General features: G+C 35.3%; 1 protein-coding gene across 3 annotated transcripts; it reads left to right on the forward strand.

The window, feature by feature from the left end:
* The first annotated feature begins 5,362 nt into the window (after positions 1-5,362).
* LOC106058941 (uncharacterized) lies at positions 5,363-23,529 on the forward strand. Of its 3 annotated transcripts, none has more exons than XM_056030156.1 (16): positions 5,363-5,488; positions 6,595-6,806; positions 7,162-7,286; positions 9,063-9,154; positions 10,239-11,278; positions 11,447-11,736; positions 14,270-14,368; positions 14,786-14,924; positions 15,664-15,789; positions 16,790-16,902; positions 17,822-17,908; positions 18,563-18,637; positions 19,331-19,430; positions 20,240-20,383; positions 21,665-21,735; positions 22,318-23,529. In XM_056030156.1, exons 2-16 carry the CDS (start codon positions 6,614-6,616, stop codon positions 22,411-22,413), a joined length of 2,790 nt encoding a protein of 929 aa, XP_055886131.1. In that variant the 5' UTR covers positions 5,363-5,488; positions 6,595-6,613; the 3' UTR covers positions 22,414-23,529. The 3 variants fall into 3 exon arrangements, with proteins under 3 accessions (XP_055886131.1, XP_055886130.1, XP_055886133.1); XM_056030155.1 differs by lacking the exon at positions 5,363-5,488 and adding an exon at positions 5,518-6,070; XM_056030158.1 differs by lacking the exon at positions 5,363-5,488 and adding an exon at positions 5,518-5,748.
* The last annotated feature ends 38 nt before the right edge of the window (positions 23,530-23,567 follow it).

Here is a 23,567-nt window from a genome sequence, read left to right on the forward strand (position 1 = left end):
GAGAAGGAAAGAGAGAGGGGGAGGGAGGGCTTTAGGGGGATAGAGAGAAAATTAGAGGGATAGAAAAAGTGGAAATGGTAGTTTAGTCAAACTAAAAATAACTTTAAAAGCCCAAGGATAACTTACATATAATAAGAACAAGAAGGGATTATCTTCACGTTCCAAGATTAAGGAAAAGTAGTATTTCATGTGACAGATTAGACCCAATTGCGACCTACATATTTGTCAAATAGTACTCTTACAAGGCCGTTGTACGACGGGGGTCTATTTAAGTTTACTTAAATAAATCTGAGCGTGTTTTCGGAAAGGATTTGTCTATGGTTCACACATGTGTGTAAAGTTAATGAATAAAGTAATTAAATGCAATTTTAATAGTCCAATATTTTATATTTTATTTTTGTATGTATACATAATCTGTTCTTTGACATTTCTGCTATTTTACAAGTTGACAACAGTCCTTTTCGCACTTAGATACATGTTCTGTTTGTAAAAAAAAAGTTGCTAGAATCTGAATTCAAACTCAAGCCTCCACGATGATGGGGCCGACGTGTTTGCAACTGAGCTATCCAAGTACTTATCGAAATTGAACTTTATTGTTAGTTTAAATGTTTACAAACTCGTTATACAAGGCGTTTCTCACCTTAGCTTAGTACACTTTCTCTATGAAACAAAATTAGTGAATACCTATTGTAAGACATGACTCACTGTCTTAAGGTCATCTTCCAAAGTACAGTGGAGAGAGCATGAAGAAAGGGTCGTCCAAAGAAAGGGTGGCTGGTCAATGAAACAGAATAGACTAACCTCTCTCTTGATATCCTACTAAGAGTGACTGCTGACCGGATAAAATGGAGAAATTTTGTTACTCAAACTGTTACAACACCATTACGACGAAAGTCAAGGAACAGATGAGATTAATTGAATGACTACTTGGTCGATTATTTGATTGATTCCTGTGCTATCATTGACAATAAATAATTGTGCAAAGTTTCAATTTCCTCCGAGGATTGGAAGTGAGAAGAATAACATGGGCAAGATTCCACCCAGACAGACTAATTAAAACAGTATATGCATTGTCAGGATAATAAAATGCAATGTAGCTAAATGCTTAATTTATTTAACACATTGCTGGTACATGTGATAGATTGATTAGTTAATGTAATTTATAAATAAAATTGTTAAAATTATTTTATTGTTTAATTTTTAGCACAAAGCTTTTAGATGTTTTTATTTTTATGAAAGCAACGAAAGTAAATACATTTCTATTCGCGGGGATTAAAATAAAAGCCTTTTTTTTTTTACAACACTTATCGAAGTTGTGTTGTGTTGTCTTTTTATGACAAAAGAGTCCTTGTAATCACAACAAATTTCCATAAGGATCAATAGTCTTAAAGATTTACGTTTGTGGCGGAAGGTCTATACATGTATATAGCAAACTTCTTGGAGTATCAGCTGAACACAAGGAATTGTTGATAAACTATTTCTATGTGTGTTTGGTCCTTTCGTTTTAGTACTGCAGAATCAAATGGTATTTGGTTGACAATTTTCAAGTTTAGTTTTGCGTCTTTGACATCATTAATTTAACGTGAAAATTTTCGATTTTTATTCTTTTTGATGGCAGTCCCGTAAAACAAAAGGCTGGTTGCTATTTTTGTTTACAGCCATGGCCGTAATTAAAAGAGGGAAGGTGGGGGTTACAGTCCTCCACAAGAAAGGAGCCTTCACAAAACGAAAAACATTAAAATTTCGTCAGATACTTTTACAATTTTTTCTTATTTCTAACGCTAACACTTTAAATCTTAAGTCGGGTGGAAGCAATGTCACGTGATTAGGAAGTGTCCAGCTTGAAGTTGTAGCATGCTCAGAATATGTAATTACAGAAACAGCTCCGGACTTACGTCAGTGTGTCTACCAAGAGACCTTACTCTCCACAAACCGAAACATATACACTTTTGAGAACTTTTGAGAACTAAAATGGGCCTATGAAATATTTCAAAAAAAAAAAAAGGAAAAATCTACAAGTACTCTATTTCTGTTTTGTAAAATATAGCATGCCCTTAGATATAAGTAATTTTCATTCATAAGTGAATCTTTATTAAAGCTTTCGAAGGAGTGAAGTGGCCTCCGCAAAACATCTTGCTCCAGGGGGAGTCACATACTAAAACCCTGTCTTGTTTACAGTGGTTATTGTTTACATCTGTTTTTATTCTTAATCGTCAGAATTGTGTACACTATGTATCAGAGTTCTCTATTATTGTCAATAATGTTCTGTCAAGCATTTTTCCGAGCCCAAATTTATTATTTAAACTTTTCCGAAGATATTTGATTCCATGTGTACATGTTTTATTCATAACATAAAATAAAAATGCCGTCTACTCTTGTTATCTTCGCCTTTACTTTGAGCTCCCAAGGCATAGATCGGCTAAGTGAGTGTTAGTATGGGCTAATCTCATACAGAACATCATCGTTTGGAGTGAATTTATGTTGATACTGTAGTTACTAACATATAGGTATGCTGTTTATTGACCTGATGTCTAAACACAATTCTAAGTACATTTTCTTCATCTTTTTGTCCCAAATAACTCAAGAGATTCAATCAAGCGTGGTGTTCAGTTTGACAGATGAAACTGTGAAACACGATGGTTTGTTTATCTATATGGCTGATCAAACTATTGTGACGTCGTGACCATCCTCCGGAGAGTACCAACTTCCTGAAAGTACGGATGTGTAAAGAAGGGGGGTGTTTACATACACGGAATTCAATTCTACGGTTGCATTTACATAAAATCCTAATAAATATAATCACCTTCACCTGACCCTTAGTCTGTTGAGCCAACACACATGATCTGTGGATAGTCTCTTTCCATTTCTCTGTGTTTGTTGTCATGACTAGAGTCTCTTTCAATGACAGGTCCGTTCCTTAATCATAATTTAATGGGAAGGATACAAATCTACCGGTGATTGGTCAAGTTCTGCCTCACGGTAGATTGTATGCTCCCCACCACAATAATAAAAGAATGATGCAAGAGAAGCGACATTGTCGTCAGCGTTCTTGGGTAGAACAGACAAGTCCAGATTACCAGAGAGTGAAAAGACGTGTTTTTGTTCAAAATACCACTTTACCAAAGTCTACTCTATTTATTGCATTTCGTCTCAAGTTGATTTTGTCTATAATTCATTAACGTTATATCTAATAGTGTTCACCAAGAATATATTCCCGTTATTTCAAGTTGTATAAGTTAAGATATAATACGCCTACAGCGGGTTAATTGTCCACCAGCAAGTTGGTGCTACAAATCAACACCCGTCCATAACAAGAATGCACTGCAGTGATATGTCATTGTGTGAGTGAGCTATTCATCTTTGTCAGGCCCGGACGTTACAATGCTGAGGCCCTGTGTGAATTGGGAAATGAATAAATCATTATTTGCATCCCTTCAATAAAAAAATTGTGTCCATACTGGTCCTGCCTTCGAGCTGTTTGAAGTATTGAACCCAGATACTTGCAGTGGAATTCACTTTATATTTTAAAAAGTTCCTCTTTCAGAACTTGTGGTCTATAGGTCATCTCTTTCTGTGGAATTCGGTGGTGTCATGTGGCCAGCACAACGACTTTTACTTTTCCCCAACTATTGTACAGGTACCCATGAGAGGCGCCCGAAGATCCCGAAATTAAAAATCCTAGTCCTTACAAGGAATCGAACCCCGTACTCCCGGTTCGGAAACAAAGCGCTTTACCACTTAGCTACCGTGCCTCCTACTTTTACATGACAAGTAGGCCTAATGTCCTCAACAAATTCACAAATTTGTGCATTATATATTTAAACCAAATTAAGTAAAGAATGTTGATTTTCTTAAGAAATTTCTAAACACAATTAAATCTGGTAACTCGGGTAATTCAGTTTTTGTACCAAATCCTAAAGGATTGAAAGCGACTACTAAATCTAGACGGGTTCACAACATTAAACTTGCCTTTAATTTCGACAAAACGACCGCGTGACAATGTGGTTAGGTTAAACGAATCAAATGCACCGTAATTATGTGAAAAGTAAATTATATTCTAGTATATAATTTTTTAAATGGTCATTTTTATCATAGGAGCTAATAAATTCTTTAAAAAAAAAAATAATTTTTTTTTCAGACGTAAAATTTATTTCGAAAACTTTAGAAACTGGTTCTACTTCCACTTCCGTTCTCCCACTAATCATTCCTCAACAAGTTTTGCCCTAGGCTCTAGGCAAGAGAAACGTGGCCTAACTTTACAGCACAGTGATCTAAGATACGGAACGGTCTGGTTACAACTTGAACACTTTTGTTTTTCTCAACGAAATCTTTTTCAAACTCTCATCTCAGAAAATAAAACGCCCATCAATCTAAATGGCTAACAATCTCCCAAAAATCTCTTCTTCGTTCTAACTAAATCGCCCCCCGGCTGAAATCCATTGCAATGTGTTGGTAGTGAAACAATAAGCCAAACGTCTAAAACAGCTAACGCTATTCAGTTCTATGTTCTAACTATGTGTAAAGACAAATAATCTGTTGAACAGAAGAAAAAAAAAACATAATAATATTCTCAGAAAGACACAGAAATAAAGGCACATTTCGTATTGTTAGGCTAGGACTATTCGGGCAATCGTCCATTCTTCCTTAGTGCCTTTAGAGCATGACACGGGTTGCCGGAATGAGCCAGGAAAAACGTTCACTTAGTTCATTTTATTTTTGTCTGATTCATGCCCCACTAGATGAACACGTGGCTACACGTAGGACGTAATTATCTTCTTTTTTAAATTAACGCCATTAGTCTCTGAGATAAGATACTCATTCAAACGTGAATAAAATTCAACTTAAGTTTTTATTTATGTTCCATGTAAAAATTGTACATTCAAGCAAGATATTGTCAGTGTGCTTTGTTTCTGATATTTTCACATTTCAATTAGTTTACAAAAGTTTCTGATCAAAATTTCCGTAAGAAATAAAAAAAAACTGCAACATGCAGTCTTTTTTTTTTATTCCTATTATCATGTTTGTGATTTGTTTTTTAAAAAAAGAAACATGTTCAGGATTTCGAGAAACAATTACAATGAACAATGGTGATACAACAATAAATTCAATGATGTCAAATATTTATTTCCTTAAATCTTACTTACAGGATGTTACGAATGAGTGACGTTCGTTGCCTTTGAAACAGTTGACTCACGAGAAGATAAGAGCCAAGCAGTGAGGAAATAACATTTTATATGACGCATTATGTTTTAGCCATACGAAATGTTAAATTCCCGTTAAGAAATTTGAACACAATAGATATCTAAGAAAATTCCTGTTTAATAAATAATGTATAATGCTATATTTTTGGTCAGTTGTAAGTGGGTTAATCTGTAAAAAAACAAAACAAACGAAGCTGCTGGAGGTATTTTTTAAAAATAGGTTAAAGGTCATTCAAATCTTCATTTCCTGGTGCAAATAATGAAGTAGTGTGTTCGCAATGATGCGTGTATGTGTTTATATTGTAATGTGTTTTTAGTTCATTTCTGTTCATTAGAAAAGAAATGCTAATCGATTAGTAGCTTACAAATTAAATCCTTAATAAAAAAAAACGTGAGGTTCAATTCTATATTTAAATTCAGAGCATAGTCAAAAAAGTAAATTCGTTCATGCGTAACGTAAGTACACACCTGAGTCCTAAAGTAAGGACGTAGAAGAGACTTCAGTTTTTAGGTCCAGTTCAAAGATGTGAAACAGAGATGTGGGGAAGTACGTGCACTTAGAAACATTCAAAGAATACAATGAAGTGATTGGAAGATGGAGAGCTAGAACAGACCTCAATGTTGACGTGTTTTCCTATTTGACGTGAAATAATTGCTTGTGCAATAGACTGGAGAGTCTTTAATTATTTATGTCACACAGGCTTATTACATCAAAAAATAAATGATATTTTAACAAACTTGACGTAGGAAAAATTCTGTAACACAGACTTGGAATTTCTTTTTTGGTCTTGGATAAATTCTGTAACACAGACTTGGAATTTCTTTTTTGGTCTTGGATAAATTCTGTAATGCTGACTTGAAACAAATAGGTTGTATTTTGTAATAAAATAATTTAACTTTTTCAAGGCCTGTACTTAACATTGAACATTTAACAGCACTAAAATTAGTTATAACATTTTTTAATATGAATATTAATATTTTTAAAAAATATCTTATCTGTATCTATCGCAAATTCCGGAGACAATGCAGATTCAGGATCCTCTGATAAGTATTATTTGTACCCGCTTACCACAAGATCCTTAAATCGAAAGACACAAACATTACCTCTACAATAAGGCTTGATGAGAATCATATACCTAACATGTTATCATGAAAACAAACGCCATTATTTAAAGGGGTAACAAATAATAAAGTTTAGAAAACGTCTCTAAAGCTGTTTTCTCTTCGATCTGAAGGCAAGAAGCTCCTCAACGTCCAGGACTTGAACTTAGCCTTCAACTCACCCTACGTGTTACTGTGTAGATCGAAATGAAATGAAAAAAAACAACAACTTTAAACTTAGAGCTATTGAATTATAACCACTTATAGTTGATCAAGGCTTCTTTTATTACAGTGTGCAAGGCAGATAAGAAATGCTACGCTTCTTACACTTAGCCTTTCTTGCCATTTTGGTGTACAGAACTGAAAGTTATCCTAATGGCGTAGGTGTTGATTCCTCCTGTTCAAATATGATACCTCAACATGGAATAACGCCTCAAACATCCTCTCCGCCTTTCTCAATCACTTTCAACCCACAATCCTTTTTGATTGGACAGTCTGTGTCAGGTAAGAACACTGAGTTTATGGACTATATTCCAACATGAGTTTATGGACTATATTCCAACATACTGATGTAAACTTACATGTCAATATTTGAGTGAAACTGTGATACCTACGTACGTTTCTTTTCCTATCGTATAATTCGTTTACTTGCATTGCAATGCATTGTCAGTCAAATTTCCTCTCAGATAATACAGAGTGTTATTAATATTATAAAGATTACAACTATTTTTTCTAAGTATTATTCCCTTATAGAATGAGATGATTGGGGTACATTTAATTATGTATTTTAATTACTTTGACAGCCTACGGATTTAGTAAATATGCTTCAATACAGCGTAGCATTATTTTTTTTCACTAGTTACTATAACAGCAACAGGCACAGGGTTTAAGGGCTTCATGATGCAAGCAAGAAGAGCAGACGCCACCCAAGCCTCGGTGGGTACGTTTCAGGTTGTCCTAAACACAAGACAAGCCTGTAGCGGGGTAAGCATAAACTTCAACTAAACTGAAAATTCAAATCTAACACAAGAAAAACATGAAAAATACTTTTCTTCAAAAGGAAAGTCTTAAATGAAGTGTAATTGTATCTATTAGTTTGGATCAGTAATGCAATTAAATTTTAAATTGATCTAGAATCTAGACTAATCTGTGCGATTAGAAATATTTTTACCAAATGTTTTTGTTTAGTTTTCCCAGTGCGTTATGATCCTAGCACTTGTCTGGACCACTTGGGAAAGGGAGAATGGCGAAAGAAGTGGGTATCTGTGCCAATGTTGCCGTGATCGCATTTTTATTTAAAACGTTGTACAACTTGAATTCAAAGTCAGGGCTCTAGCCTCATCAAGGGAACTAATTCAACTAATACCAGCACATCTGTCAAGTACAATTTCTTTCCTTTGTTTCATAACAAACAAAATAATTACAAAATAATTAACACCAAAATTTAATTAATTATTATTGAATTTAAAAAAAAAAATGATTCTTGTTTTCCCAGCTACAAGAAATAGTTGTGCAAAGTTTCAACTTAATCCGAGCTTAGGTGTGGGTGAAAAAACGTGTACAAACTTTATACTAGACAGACATAGAAAAGACATGAATCAATAAAAAAGAAGTATCAATTAGTCCATTAATTTTAAAAAAGTAAAGTTCCCCTTTCAGATCTTTCAGATAGGACAGATGATGTATAGGTCATCTGTTTCTGTTGCCTGCGGTTAACGAGGGTGTCATGTGGCCAGCACAATGACCAACTGACTTTACTTTTTTCAACTAATGTCAGGTACCCATTAGAGCTAGGTGGACTCAGTGGCGCCCAAGGATCCCGAAATTAAAAATCTCAATCTTCACCAGGATTCGAACCATTGACCTCCGTTTATAAGCCAAGCGCTTTACCGCTCATTCACCGCGCCTTCAGGTCAATTAATTAATTATTTTGTTTGATACCAACAAGGAAAACTAATCCTTCGATATTCAGAGATATGACTAGATTTGATGGAGTTGGTCCGCTTAAATAAAAGTGTTAACGCTATGTCTGCCTCACGCATTCTCCAATAAGGTTGATAGTTTAAACAATTGTTTATTGTAGCTAACAAAACATGAATCAATGGACCTCATTCACCAATCGTAAACAAACAACATTTAGTCACGTGATCTTATTGATAAAACAATGAAAAAAACTGTCACGTGACACCCATCATGAATTAAACATGAGATCGTAAATTATATAGAAGAGATAGAGCACCACGTGCTAAATGTTGTTTGTTTACGATTGGTGAATGAGGTCCATTTTAAAAAAATACCCAATTAGTCAATTATTGGTAAATAATTATTTTGTTTGATATCAAATAAGGGAAATAACTTGCATATTATTGATAGATATAGTTTTAAGGGCGGAGTTCTTCCCCTTTAGATTTTTTTTTACTTAGAAGTTGAAAAAAAACTACAACCTTTACACTTTACATTACTGAAACATTAGCGATGACGTCATTTTGCTTGACCACTCTCTAAGCCAAATAGTGTTTGACTACTCTCTAGCCAAATAGTTCGTTTTCTGTTTATGTTACAATGATAAATAAAACATACATGTTTAGTGTACTACTACATTTGAACATATTGTAGGAATTGATTCTCAATAGATATATTACTTGCTTTGGGTAAACCAATAAGTTAGCATGATGATTAGATAAACTGAAATATTAAACAAAACAATAAATCAACTCAATTTAATATTTTATTTTCTTCTATTCTATACATAATGCATAGCAAGCTTTGGTTCACTCGAGCAGTACAGTGAAAGCTAGTTTAACCTTCAACTGGACAGCACCTAGCACATCTGTTGGTAGTGTTAGTTTCAGGTTAGTTCAACACTTTGTGATAACGTAAGTACCTAGGAAACTATTCATCGAGACTCAGGTCTCATTTTGTAATAAATCTGAGAATGTTAGCCCTAGCTTACATCAAGTAGGCTTACTTTAAGTTCAGATAGATAGGTATTTAGATCTAAACAACGAAGTGGATTTGCCAATAAAATAAAACTTCAAATATAGACGTAACAAAGAACAGACATATGCCAAGTTCAATTTAACAAGAAAAACAATTAAAAAAAAAAAAGACAATACCTCCTTTATACAATTTCAAGACCTATTCTCTTACTAACTAATGAATGTTAGATTACAAAACAATGAAAAATTTTTGCCCCGTCCTCCCTTGCTCCCGAGAAAACACCCAGGTTACGCTCATGTATATTTTCTACTATTCCAATGATAAGTCGTTAGATCTAAACTTAACAAGACGATGCGCACAATTTTCCTGAACAGTAATTTAATAAACTGTTGAATCGAAGATGACATGCATTTGGAAATTCCCGAACTCTATAGTCCTTTGAAGCACGCGACAGTCCTTTCAAAACCGATGTTGGTTCTAGACCTAGACCACGTTATCTAGCCAAGTTTTCCCCGTGTGGCCAACGAGCTAGTACATCAACTGTTAAATTTATAGGAAAATCTTAAGAGCCGTTTTTTTTTTAGATCCGTGTCCAGCTTCCACCATTCGCCCATTCTCCATGAAGCTGTGACTTGAATCGAGGTATTATAAAAATAGTTTATTTTGGTATTGATATCTTGGTACTTAAATGTATCGATTAGCACAGATTTACAGCCAGTATATGAAGATCAGTGTATGCCTTCTGCTAACGCTACAGGTCCTGGTACGCAGAAGGCAAAGCCGAGTAAATGGTCTGCAAGCTGAAGAAGCCTCGCGATTTTACATATTGTGGCTGAATGAAGCATTCTGAAGCCCTCCCAGATCGTAATAATAACAGCCGATGTGTACAAGTCATCAACATTTCAGTGTCCGGACTTATTCACTTCATCACTAATGATATTTTTTTGTATGTCCTTACTAAATTATTCTAATGCTACCATTATGTTTTTTTTTTAGAATCACATACCTTCAACAATATGACGTATTCTGGGCCAATAGAGTGGCTGGACTCTTAGTAGAGACGGTGCCTACAACAACCTCAACCACAACTTCCACAACAACTCCCACTACTACAACTACTACAACAACGCCGACAACTACAACAACTCCGACAACAACAACGACAACAACAACGACAACAACAACAACAATGACAACAACAACGCCGACAACTACAACAACGCCAACGACAACAACAACAACGCCAACGACAACAACAACAACGCCAACGACAACAACAACAACGCCGACGACAACAACAACGCCGACGACAACTCCGACAACAACAACGCCGACAACAACAACAACAACAACTCCGATAACAACAACGCCAACGACAACAACAACGCCGACAACAACAACAACAACAACTCCGATAACAACAACGCCAACGACAACAACAACGCCAACGACAACAACAACAACGCCAACGACAACAACAACAACGCCAACGACAACAACAACAACGCCAACGACAACAACAACAACGCCAACGACAACAACAACGCCGACGACAACTCCGACAACAACAACGCCGACAACAACAACAACAACAACTCCGATAACAACAACGCCAACGACAACAACAACGCCGACGACAACAACAACAACGCCAACGCAGACAACAACAACGCCAACAACAACAACAACAACAACAACTCCGATAACAACAACAACAACAACTCCGACAACAACAACTACGCCAACGACAACAACAACAACGCCAACGACAACAACGCCAATGACAACAACAACGCCAACGACAACAACAACGCCAACGACAACAACAACAACGCCAACGCAGACAACAACAACGCCAACAACAACAACAACGCTAACGACAGCGTCTACAACAACAACAACAACAACTCCGACAACAACGACAACAACAACTTCGATAGCAACAACAACGCCCACAACAACGATATTAACATCCACAGCTCCCTCTCAAACAACAACAGTTGCAACAACAGTTCCTTCAGCTGAATTAAATAACGGTAAGCAAGATGTACAAACTCTATTATGTTTGGATTCATTGCTGACGTTTATGTTTAAAACAGCACTATAATGATAGAGGAATGTTGTTTTTTTGGTACCAACAATAAGTTTAAAAAAATTGTTATACGTAGAATTTTAGACAATAATTCTTTTTATACCATATGCAGTAACAGCCAGTGATGTCCCTAGCACACAAGATACAAGTAAAATAGAAGATGTCCAGACAGCAACAGATGAACCCAACTCCAGAACTCAACCGCCACAGTCGGGTGCCATAGCGTATGAATCTGGGTGTGGCGTTACTCAAGGATGTTTCTCATCTTGTGCTTCCACGAGCTGCGATTTCCTAGTCAGCTGGAAACTGACAGACACAACTGCCATCTATACTTTGAGAGCCACTAGTAGTGCGACTTCGGGGATATACATGGCGCTCGGATTTTCCTATGATAATAAAATGGTGAGAAATACTTTTTTTTTCTAAAGCAGATGAATTAGTCCTTCTACTTACTCCTGGTAGTTATAAGTGAAAGTGTTGTTGTTCTTATCTTATAAAATACTGACGTTACTTCAAAAAAAGAAGATGATTACGTCCTACGCGTCATGCATTTAGTCATGCATGTTAACCAATGACCTAAATTCTGCTATGTCACTGGTTTTCCTGGCTAGTTCAGGCAACCCATTCCATGCTCTAATAGCACTAGGGAAGAAGGAGCATTTATACAAATTTATCCTAGCATATAGAACGAGGAATGTGCCTCTATCATTGTGTCTTTCTGAGTATTTTATTAGATTTTGCTTTTGTATTTGAAGATTATAGTTCGGGTTGTAGATCCTGTTAAACGGATAGTTTTATTACGCGAGCATGTCCTATATTGACCCTACTAGATGTACTTTAATTTATGTAACATATTAAATGTTTTCTCATTGTGTCATATACAAATATAGAAAGTTCAAAAAAGCTAGTGTTGATTACGAACTTTGGTCATTACATAATTAATTTATTAAAAAATGTTTTTCTAAAATCTACATCTCAGTATAGGTACATATTATGGGAAACATAGATGACAAAAAGTTCTGACTAAATTTCAGTTCTGAATAAATAACTCATAAGATAAGATAATTGTATACACGGTGATATTAGGCGTTCTCTTGACAGCATGTACTGTAACCAAATCACCACAAACATATCAGGCAACTATGGGACTGCTTTCGATTCTTTCTGCATTTAACGCTCGAAGTTTATATTCGTTTTTATTTTCATCCTCCGTTGTGACTTTCCAAAACTTCCTCGTGTGGCTCCGTTGTGACTTTCAAAAACGTCCTCGTGTGGCTCCGTTGTGTCTTCCCAAAACTTCCTCGTGTGGCTCCGTTGTGACTTCCCAAAACTTCCTCGTGTGGCTCCGTTGTGACTTCCCAAAACTTCCTCGTGTGGCTCCGTTGTGACTTTCCAAACTTCCTCGTGTGGCTCCGTTGTGACTTTCCAAAACTTCCTCGTGTGGCTCCGTTGTGACTTTCCTAAACTTCCTCGTGTGGCTCCGTTGTGACTTTCCTAAACTTCCTCGTGTGGCTCCGTTGTGACTTCCCAAAACTTCCTCTTGTGGCTCCGTTGTGACTTCCCAAAACTTCCTCGTGTGGCTCCGTTGTGACTTTCCAAAACTTCCTCGTGTGGCTCCGTTGTGACTTTCCAAAACTTCCTCGTGTGGCTCCGTTGTGACTTTCTAAAACTTCCTCGTGTGGCTCCGTTGTGACTTCCCAAAACTTCCTCGTGTGGCTCCGTTGTGACTTCCAAAAACTTCCTCGTGTGGCTCCGTTGAGACTTCCCAAAACTTCCTCGTGTGGCTCCGTTGTGACTTCCCAAAACTTCCTCGTGTGGCTCCGTTGTGACTTCCCAAAACTTCCTCGTGTGGCTCCGTTGTGACTTTCCAAAACTTCCTCGTGTGGCTCCGTTGTGACTTTCTAAAACTTCCTCGTGTGGCTCCGTTGTGACTTCCCAAAACTTCCTCGTGTGGCTCCGTTGTGACTTCCAAAAACTTCCTCGTGTGGCTCCGTTGTGACTTCCCAAAACTTCCTCGTGTGGCTCCGTTGTGACTTTCCTAAACTTCCTCGTGTGGCTCCGTTGTGACTTTCAAAAACGTCGTCGTGTGGCTCCGTTGTGTCTTCCCAAAACTTCCTCGTGTGGCTCCGTTGTGACTTTCCTAAACGTCCTCGTGTGGCTCCGTTGTGACTTTCCAAAACTTCCTCGTGTGGCTCCGTTGTGACTTCCCAAAACTTCCTCGTGTGGCTCCGTTGTGACTTTCCTAAACTTCCTCGTGTGGCTCCGTTGTCTAATGTGCTGTCACGTTCGATTAAACGAAATGTAGCTCCTAATAAGATGATAATTGTACACGAATAGAATAGGATTTATTTCAATACTTTAGGATTTCATCCCAATAAGTGCCTAGTCCGATTAACTCGTGGTCCAATATTATGGAGTGTGTGTGTATGTATGTGCTTCTAGAGTGACGGTGGGAAGAGACTAGCGATTGATTGAGAATGATGCAAACTAGGACCACCAGTATTGTGTCACAAGTCAACAACCGGTAACAACATCCAGTAGTTAGACTGTAGTTAGACCACTTGATATTTTTTAAATTCAGTGACTATGATCCTATAGTGAACCATACCAGTGTATTTTCTCTGAGTCACTTGCCACTCAATAGTTTACTCACACATTTAATGTTATATTTGTAGCGAATGACCTGCATTTATGTTGGTCTCTAACGACATATCTCTATTCATGTCTTTATGTTGGTCTCTAATGACATATCTCTATACCTGTCTTTATGTTGGTCTCTAATGACATATCTCTATTCATGTCTTTATGTTGGTCTCAAATGACATATCTCTATTCATGTCTTTATGTTGGTCTCTAATGACATAGCTCTATACATGTCTTTATGTCGGTCTCTAGTTATCTCATGTCACAAAAAGATTGTTTCATTATTTTTCAGGGTAACGATAGTGCTATGGGTTGTGTCTATGACAACAAAACATTTCTGAAATTTACAGTTTTTAATGTTGGTGCCAGTCCTCAAGCTTTTACCGATGATGTAAGTACATTGTCAAAGTAACTAATTACACTAACATAATTAAATAATACGAAACAATAACATAGATATGAATGTTTACCAGCTTTATAAATATATAAATATTTAACGGTTACATCCAGACTATAAACATAAAAATTACACTAACTTTTGTAATTAAATATTAATTGACAAATATAAATTAAAATAATGCTGGACGGTTTTAATAGTACAATAGTTGTAAATATTTAACGTTGTTTTTGTTTTTACTTAGAAAGATTGTTTATACATAAAATGAAATGTTTTGGCATGCACACTACTATTTTAAAATGAGACTGTTTGTTTTTGTTCTTTTTTATGGCAAGGCCCAAACCTTTCTTTATTACGATAATTAAAGCGTTTATGATAGTCACAGGGCAAATAATTAACTTTTGCAAACAGGAAATTCAGTTGACCAATGCAAGTTTTATCAACGGAGTACTGACCTGTCAAATCACTCGACCTATTGGGGAAAGAAAACAACGTTTCAACATTACTTTACCATGGCATCTATTGTTTGCAGTTGGATCTGGTTTTATCGGTATTTGACATAAATTTTAATTTAGAGCGCTCGTTACTAGTGTAAATAAAGGAACGGAAAAAAAGTTTTCGGTAATAACAAACATCAATATGTTAATTATGCAGTGTTTATAACATCTCTCTCTCTTTTTCTCCCTCCCTCTCTCTCTCCCTCTCTCTCTCTTTCTCTCTTTCTCTCCCTCTCTATCATTCTCTCTTTCTCTCCTTCTCTCTCTTTCTTCCACTCTCTTTCTCCCTCTTTCTCTATCTCTTTTTCTCTTTCTTTCTCTCTCTCTCTTTCTCCCTCTCTCTCTCCCTCTCTCATTCTCTCTTTCTCTTTCTCTCTATCTTTCTCCCTCTCTTTCTCCCCCTCTCTCTCCCTCTCTCGTTCTCTCTTTCTCTCCCTCTCTCTCTCTCTCTCTCCCTCTCTCTCTCATTCTCTCTTTCTCTCCCTCTCTATCATTCTCTCTTTCTCTCCTTCTCTCTCTTTCTTCCACTCTCTTTCTCCCTCTTTCTCTATCTCTTTTTTATCTCTCTCTCTTTCTCTCCCTCTCTGTCTCGTTCTCTCTTTCTCTCTCTCTCCCTCTCTCTCTCTCCCTCGCTCTCTCTCCCTCTCTCTCCCCCTCTCACTCCCTCTCTTTCTCTCTCTCCCTCTCTCTCTCTCCCTTTCTCTCCCTCTCTCTTTCTCTCTCTCTCTCTCTCTCTTCGTTCTTGACTGTTTCAGTGTTGTATAATGTCAAGATCTATCTTAATGATTTTAGTTGACGGGGAAGCTAGCATTTTAAAACACAGCAAAGTTTCCATTTCTGAAGTTCCAGTCAGCGCGGCAGCTTACTTGACCATGGCATCTGAAAGCCAAATACAAGATACTTTAGTTAAAGCGCATGGTAAGAATTTGAAAAAAAAAAAAAAAAGTTGATGTAGATGTAATATCTACATTTCTTTGTTCATTTATTTCTATTAAAATTGTGTTTATTTAAGTTTATGATTATTAAATATGACTCTTAAATAATAATTATATCATTATGACTTTCAGTATAGCGTACTTTCATCTTTTGTAAGTCGACATGCAATAAAGATGGTGACCGAGTGGAAAAGAGATCGGCTTTCAAATTAGAGGTTCCGAGTTTGAATCTCAGTGAAGACTTAGATATTTTATTTCACCTGATTCTAATGGTTACCTGACATTAGTTGGGAATGTAGATTGGTTGGTCTTTGTGCTGTCCACATGACATCCTCGTTAACCGTTGGCCATAGAAACAGATGAACTTTACATCACCTACACTGTAGTCTCGACATCTGGGAATACTGGTATCGTGGTCCTCTCGGAGTGCAGCGAAATAAGTTCCTATCGGACAGTGTCTCTTGCGAAAATTTGCCAAAATTTCTATTTCTTTCTGTCTAGTTGCCACCACTCTTCCTTCCTGTTTGGGCGTTTTAGAAACTTCCAGACTTCCCGTCCCGTTCTACAATGGTCCCAGCTATCGTACCATTCGGATTTGGTCCATTCACACATCCTTGCTTTAGCAGTTCCTCTGATGGGCCGAGATGCTTTGTCAAACTGTCACCTTCTCGTGAACTTTGGTTCCCCAATGGGATGGATCATGGAACTCATTGCATCACCATACATTACCTTGTGATTTCCTTCTAGGCACGCCACGCCATTGCTATTTCCAGTGGGGTAGGCCACGTCCCTCAGCCCTCGAGGGCTTGTTAGCAGAACCGTGAGTCTGTAAAGAGAATGACCTCGGCTGCCGTTCTTTCCTCGATTTGTTTCTCGATGTTTTCTAGAGCGTTTCGTTGTGATACGTTTGAATACAAGTCAATCATTCGTCTGAATTAATGTTTCTAGTTTCATTTATTTATTTTGTTACCACGTATTTTTAGGCTGCCTGATGGTTTCTGCGTGGATATTTCTTGCCAGCATTGGTACTGTAGTAGCCAGGTTTTTTAAACCTGTGTTAACAAGCACATTTTTTTCGCAAAAACTTTGGTTTCAGGTAATTATTTGTTTTTAGAATTAGATTTTTTTTTGTCTATGGATTAAAAAAAATAAAGTTTTAGTTATTTGGTAAATGAAAATCTCTAAGAAATCTTTAATATAATTGGGAATAAATATAAATAATCATTATTGAGATGGTTTTCTTGATGCCAGAAATCAATCACCTTGTTTATCAACAGTAACTGAAACAAATGAAGTATCATCATGCCATTAGTTGGAGATTTTTATAGCAAAAAAAATTTTTTTTTTGTGAATATCCGTTTTTACTAAATTTAAATTGTTACTAAAGAATAGCAATTTGTCCTACATTTGGCACTTGCAAATTACATTAAAAAAATTAATTGATTCAAAAAATAATTTTGTATAGAGTTTAACAATTTTTATGTATGTGAAATCTATTGAAGTCTCTTAATCCAAAAATGTAGATCTACTAAATTAGAATCATTTCAAAATGTAAGCTCGTAAGCTTCCTCCATGCCATTCATGGAATATTCTTTCATTTACAAGCATGATTGAAAGCATTCAAAAGAAACGAGTCATAATGTTGATGATATTGGCTACTTCTAATTAAGTCAGCCATAGATGTTTTATTTTATCTTTTAAATTACAGCAGTGCTATTTTGACTTATGTCATTTTGGAAAACATTTTTTTAATGTAAGCCTACGCATTGAAAAATGTTATTTAAAACACTTAAGTCTTCCCTATTTGCATCTATAGTGTTATTGTTACAGTGGTTACGCTCTGATGGTCAATTGGAGTCAAACGGAATTTCCATTTGATTGGACAAATAACAATTATCTTATCTTAATCTACCTTTTTATGAAATAGATGATTTTGTATGTGTCTGTTTGTCTGTGTGCTTTGTGTTCACCTGAGATTACTTCTAGTGGATTTTCTTTTTTCTTTCAATGTCTAGTTACATCGACTGGCAATGCTTCTGGTTCTTCTTGCAACTGCTTCCGGTTTCATAATAATATTCGTGAAAGAAAAAGAATGGAGCGATGTGAGTGATGACTGATGTTCCCTTTTTTGTCATTTAACAAGCCGTCACATTTGTATTTCTCTTATGTTACATAAAACAACAGACACACGTAGCAATAAATTTAATACATGTGTATTCATTACCATGTGTTACTTTATTACAATATCTACAATTTTGAATCACATTTTGTACAAAGCTAATAGCAACTAACTCTGTCTGTATGCATAGTACAATGTTGTACACGTTATTAAAAAAAAAATTAACCAATTAGTTAATAAACTATCGGTAATCAATTATTTTGTTTGGTATCTTCGACAAGGGAAAGAAACCGTATTTGACAGATGTGATGGTATAAGTTGAATTAGTTCCCTTGAGCCCTAAGTGAACTTTGTTTTAAGCATTTTTAAAAAAAACGATCATGTACCGAGATACCCTCTTCTCCCCTACCCCGTTCACAATAGACACGTGATAGGATCGTAGCACATTGAGAAAGCTAAAAGCTAAAGAAAATTAATTGGTAAAAATATTTCTAATAGCACAGATTTTTATATACACCATATTTCTACCAAAACATGACCGATAAAACTAATTGATACAATTACACTTCATATAAGCTTTTGTTTTTTATTAAAGTATTTTTAAAATGTTTTTCTTGTTAACAATGCCATGATGTAGATTGAAGAAGAGGAAACGTATCTAGAAGGCCATCCAATCATGGGAGTCATTGTTATGGTTTTAACTATTTTAAATGTAAGTAAAAGTATTAATAGAAATGTCTACAAATAATATAACTTGAATACTGTTTAGAAGTTGCAATTACTTTTACTACTAAATCTTTTTTTTTCATGGTCATGGTAAAGAGTTAATAGGAAAGAAATATTTATTCTTAAATTGTTATTTTTAAAGTAAAAGGATATGACCTTTATAGTAACCTTCCTGGTGGTGCGGTATGCGCACTAGAATGTCGATTGGTAGTCTCGATGGTCCTGGGTTCATACCTTGACCACTGCCATCCCCTGACCACCGCCATCCCCTGTTGTGCTGCAGGAGGTTTGGGCAAGGATGTTGGTTACATTCAAACTAAGTTTTGTTTTTAGAGGGGGGGGGGTGTGTGGTAAGGTTTCAATGTTTCTGTCAGGGCTTGATTTACCTGTAGGCAATACATGCTGTAGCTTAGGGTACCCAAGAAATATCTAATACTTACATATAATATCTGGACTTAGTTGTTGTTTTTTAAATTTAAATTCGGCACTGCATCCAAAAAAATCCCATCCACGCACACATACAGATATAGATAGAGATAACTACATGTACAGATACAGGCATAGAGAAACCCACTTGATTAAAAACAAATAGCAAAATAATAATAAAAAAAAAATGCTTATCTAAAAAATGAAGAAGCTAATATAAAACAAGGTTTCACATTCTTCCTAAATGTTTCAGCCTGTCATGGCTTTATTTCGACCACATCTCGGCACTTCAAAACGTTGCATTTTCAATTGGGCGCATTTATTTGTTGGGACCTCTGCACATATTCTAGGAGGTAAGATTGACATTCGTTTTAACATTGTCTGTCGCTGATACATTTAAGTTTTAACATTGTCTGTCGCTGATACATTTAAGTTCTAACATTGTCTATTGCTGATACATTTAAGTTTTAACGTTGTCTGTCGCTGATACATTTAAGTTCTAACATTGTCTATCGCTGATACATTTAAGTTTTAACGTTGTCTGTCGCTGATACATTTAAGTTCTAACATTGTCTATCACTGATACATTTAAGTTCTAACATTGTCTATCGCTGATACATTTAAGTTCTAACATTGTCTATCACTGATAGATTTAAGTTTTAACATTGTCTATCGCTGATACATTTAAAGTTCTAACGTTGTCTATCGCTGATACATTTAAGTTCTAACATTGTCTATCGCTGATACATTTAAGTTCTAACATTGTCTATCGCTGATACATTTAAGTTCTAACATTGTCTATCGCTGATACATTTAAGTTCTAACATTGTCTATCGCTGATACATTTAAGTTCTAACATTGTCTATCGCTGATACATTTAAGTTCTTACATTGTCTATCGCTGATACATTTAAGTTCTAACATTGTCTATCGCTGATACATTTAAGTTCTAACATTGTCTATCGCTGATACATTTAAGTTCTTACATTGTCTATCGCTGATACATTTAAAGTTCTAACATTGTCTGTCGCTGATACATTTAAAGTTCTAACATTGTCTATCGTTGATACATTTAAAGTTCTAACATTGTCTGTCGCTGATACATTTAAAGTCTATTTTCTCTATTTGACCCTAAACCTTGCACTACAACGTGTCTTCCACAGTCGTTACTATTTTTTTTGGTGTTCAGCTACACAGTGCTGACACGCCCAGGTACACCGTCAAACTTCTAGGAGCATACGTTGCCTGGCAACTGTTTGTGTACTTGTTACTTGAGGTCATAACACATTGTAAGGTGATTCAACCAAGTAAGTGTATTTTGTTTTAACTTTAAAAAGTTGAAAGTAAAACTTTGGGGGGGGGGGCAGAAGAATAGGTTCAAAAATATCATTACACAATGTACAGTAATTGGTAAAAAAGTAATAAGATAAAGGTAATGAGATAAAAGTAATAAGATAAAAGTAATAGGATAAAGTAACAGGATAAAAGCCATCAGATTAAAGTAATAAGATAAAAGTAATAATATTAAAACAATAAGTTAAAAGTAATAAGATTAAAATAATAAGATCGTGAGCCTTAGGCCAGTATTTCTCAAAATTTTACTTGTGACTTTCACCTAGAGTCTATACCAGTGTTTCCCAAACCTTTGACCTATGTGTACCTCTTTTATAATGCTTGTAATGGTGATAACCCCTCGCCCCCCTCCCCACCACTCTGGTTAGCATTTGCGGCACAGACGACAAACGTTTCCCTACCTTTAGAGCTTCAGAAAATCATTCTCCTGGCGTCTACAACGCACCTTTTCGCTAAAAAAAAAAAAAAAAAAGCAGTTCTAACATTCAGTAGATCAGCTGGGAGCAGTGAAATGCTTACTACAGAAACTAGAAAAGTGTTATTTATTTAACGACAAAGATATTTCGTATTTGGATTATAGTTATAAATCCATATTGAAGAAGGCTATTAATCAATTATAAAATTTATTATGACCAATGTATTTAAAATAAAATTGGTGAAATTGTGCGTCAGATTTTCATGTTCTAAGAAAGACCTTATACTGTTTAACCTCGATTCACCTGCAACAAGATCGATTCATCTATAAAAGACATTTCGACAAGTCCTCGCCTAGGCGATTCTAGGATCTTACTTCAAGACAGTGATGTTTTTATTGAGTGACGTGCTGACATTGTGCTGATGACTTTTACGTAAAAGAGACATGTTACAAGACTGACATCTTTCTAAACATAATCTTAGGACGATCTTTACATCACATGCTCCTTTAGATTATAAAGTGTGACTTTCATTGAATTACTTGTAAAACACAGTAAAGAGAATAGCTTGTCTAAATGAAGATTTCTAAGACCAGAGACGTCTTACTTTGCTTAAGGACTCTAAAAACGTTTAAGAACTCTTACATAGAAATCAAACTATAGTATGTACTTAATTTGAAGTCTAAAAACGAATTTTTATGAACCAACTAACAAGAGGATAAAGAAAAAGAAATATGATTTGTGTTTTTAAACAATTTTATTTACAAGATATAACATATACTTTCATTTTAGTTTCTGTTGTATTGTTTTTGTAATCTCAAGGTAAACAAGAAATCTATGAGTTATACAGTGTTAGCTCTAAAACGAACAAAGGTTCAACTCAAAATGCCAGGGTTTGTATGATCTCATCTCTTTTACGTTTAGTTGAAGTTCATAATTAGATATACTCCAGTGCGATGGAAATAAATGTAAATTGCTTACCAGATGTAAATAGATTACAAGATGTAAATAGATTACAAGATGTAAATGTCCTAGAAGAACTCACGAAAAAATTTAACCGGTACTCAGCTTGAAAAAAAAAAATCTTTTTTTTTAAATGAGTAAATGGATCAATGAAATAAGCTCTATAAAAGACTTTTTTATTTATATAGAGTTAAAAAAAATTGTCTTATCTGATAGAAGCATACAGCTACGCTTTCAGACATCTACGTGCTAAGTGAATGATAGGCCTACTGTCATTCGCACATGGACAAATCATCTTACCAATCATCAAAGCTTTGAAACTTTTAAAATCATTTTCATGCATTGTTTTTTAATATTGTTTTGTAGAAAATCAATCACCTATAAGTACAGGGAGAAAACTATCGGAGCTGAGGTTTGCTGGCAATTTAGCGCAAATTCTCTCTTTACAATTGAAATGTTTATATATCTTTTAATTAGCTTATTATTCAAGTAGTTTTTTTTATTCCATTTAGCAAATGGTGGTCAAGAATATAATCCTGGCTGTACATTGTTTTGTGGTCACTGCCCTCTCTGCTACGATAATCGCAGTCATAGCTGTCGGTACATAAAAAAAAAGTTCCTCTCAAGGAATACATTCAAAAATTACATTAAGATCTCTGAGTGACTCTAGCTTTACGATTTGGCAAAGTATGTAGGTCGCACCTTGGACAATGGAAATACTGCATTCCTCATTAATCTTCAGACTCTAAGACACATATACATATGTATATATATTTAATGTTATTGCATATATTTTTGGTCTTACTATTGGTTATAGGCTCTCCTTTTTGTTAGAGCCTATTTCGGAAACGTGTAGCCTACACTTTGAGCTAATTTCCCATTTGAAAGAGATGAATCTAGAATAAATTCTTTAATTTTGTAATTCATTATTCAAAAATGAAAATTCATTTTAAGAAATACATTAAACTCTCTATCTATCTTGGCGTAATTGGAATCTGACATTAATTTTTTTTTAGATCATTAATGAGAAACTTTAATATATAAGAGCTGTTTATTTAGGACCCAGCAGGCTTTATATGTGAGGATTGTACTTAAGTTGAAAAATTAGCATAACTTATCACATTATATTCCCTATATGTAGCGTTTCATTAGCAAACATTCAGAATGTGCAATGTGGTTTTTGTTGGTGGCCACAATGTTGCGGTACATAATTTTTTTTTTAAATATGGAATGCTTGAGAATATCGTTACAAATTATTGCCGTGTAAAAAATATGGTAAGGCCCAGCACTCCGTTAAGAGAAACATAATCCTTTAATTGTAGTTATCCCCCGTGCACAAACTGAGAGTACATTTTCATTGTTATTGACTCGAGTTTGTTTTTTTTTGTTTTTTTTTTTAAATCTATAGATCTAGTTTAGAGTTATTAAAAAAAAAAAAGAAAGAGGAGATGATGGAGGCAGGTATAGATCTGTATAGAAAATCATATTTTATGAGATTCCGGTGCCACTTTCACTAAATTTCCTGGTGTTTTTTTTTAATGTATACCTCCCTCAACTTAATAGTTTGATAAACTACTTGTATACGTTTGGCGAATGCCTTAGATACAGGGGTTTCAGATTATTTTGTATTAAAGCTCAAATAAGTACGCATTATATCCAATCCAATACTTACCTACTGTTCGTACTCCTAATTATTTAAATATGGAAATAAACTGCTTAATAATAGAAAAGTCTTGTTTGTGATTTGTACAAATTTTTAAAC

This window comes from Biomphalaria glabrata, chromosome 5 (genome assembly GCF_947242115.1).
Source record: "Biomphalaria glabrata chromosome 5, xgBioGlab47.1, whole genome shotgun sequence".
In the NCBI taxonomy this organism is placed as follows: domain Eukaryota; kingdom Metazoa; phylum Mollusca; class Gastropoda; family Planorbidae; genus Biomphalaria; species Biomphalaria glabrata.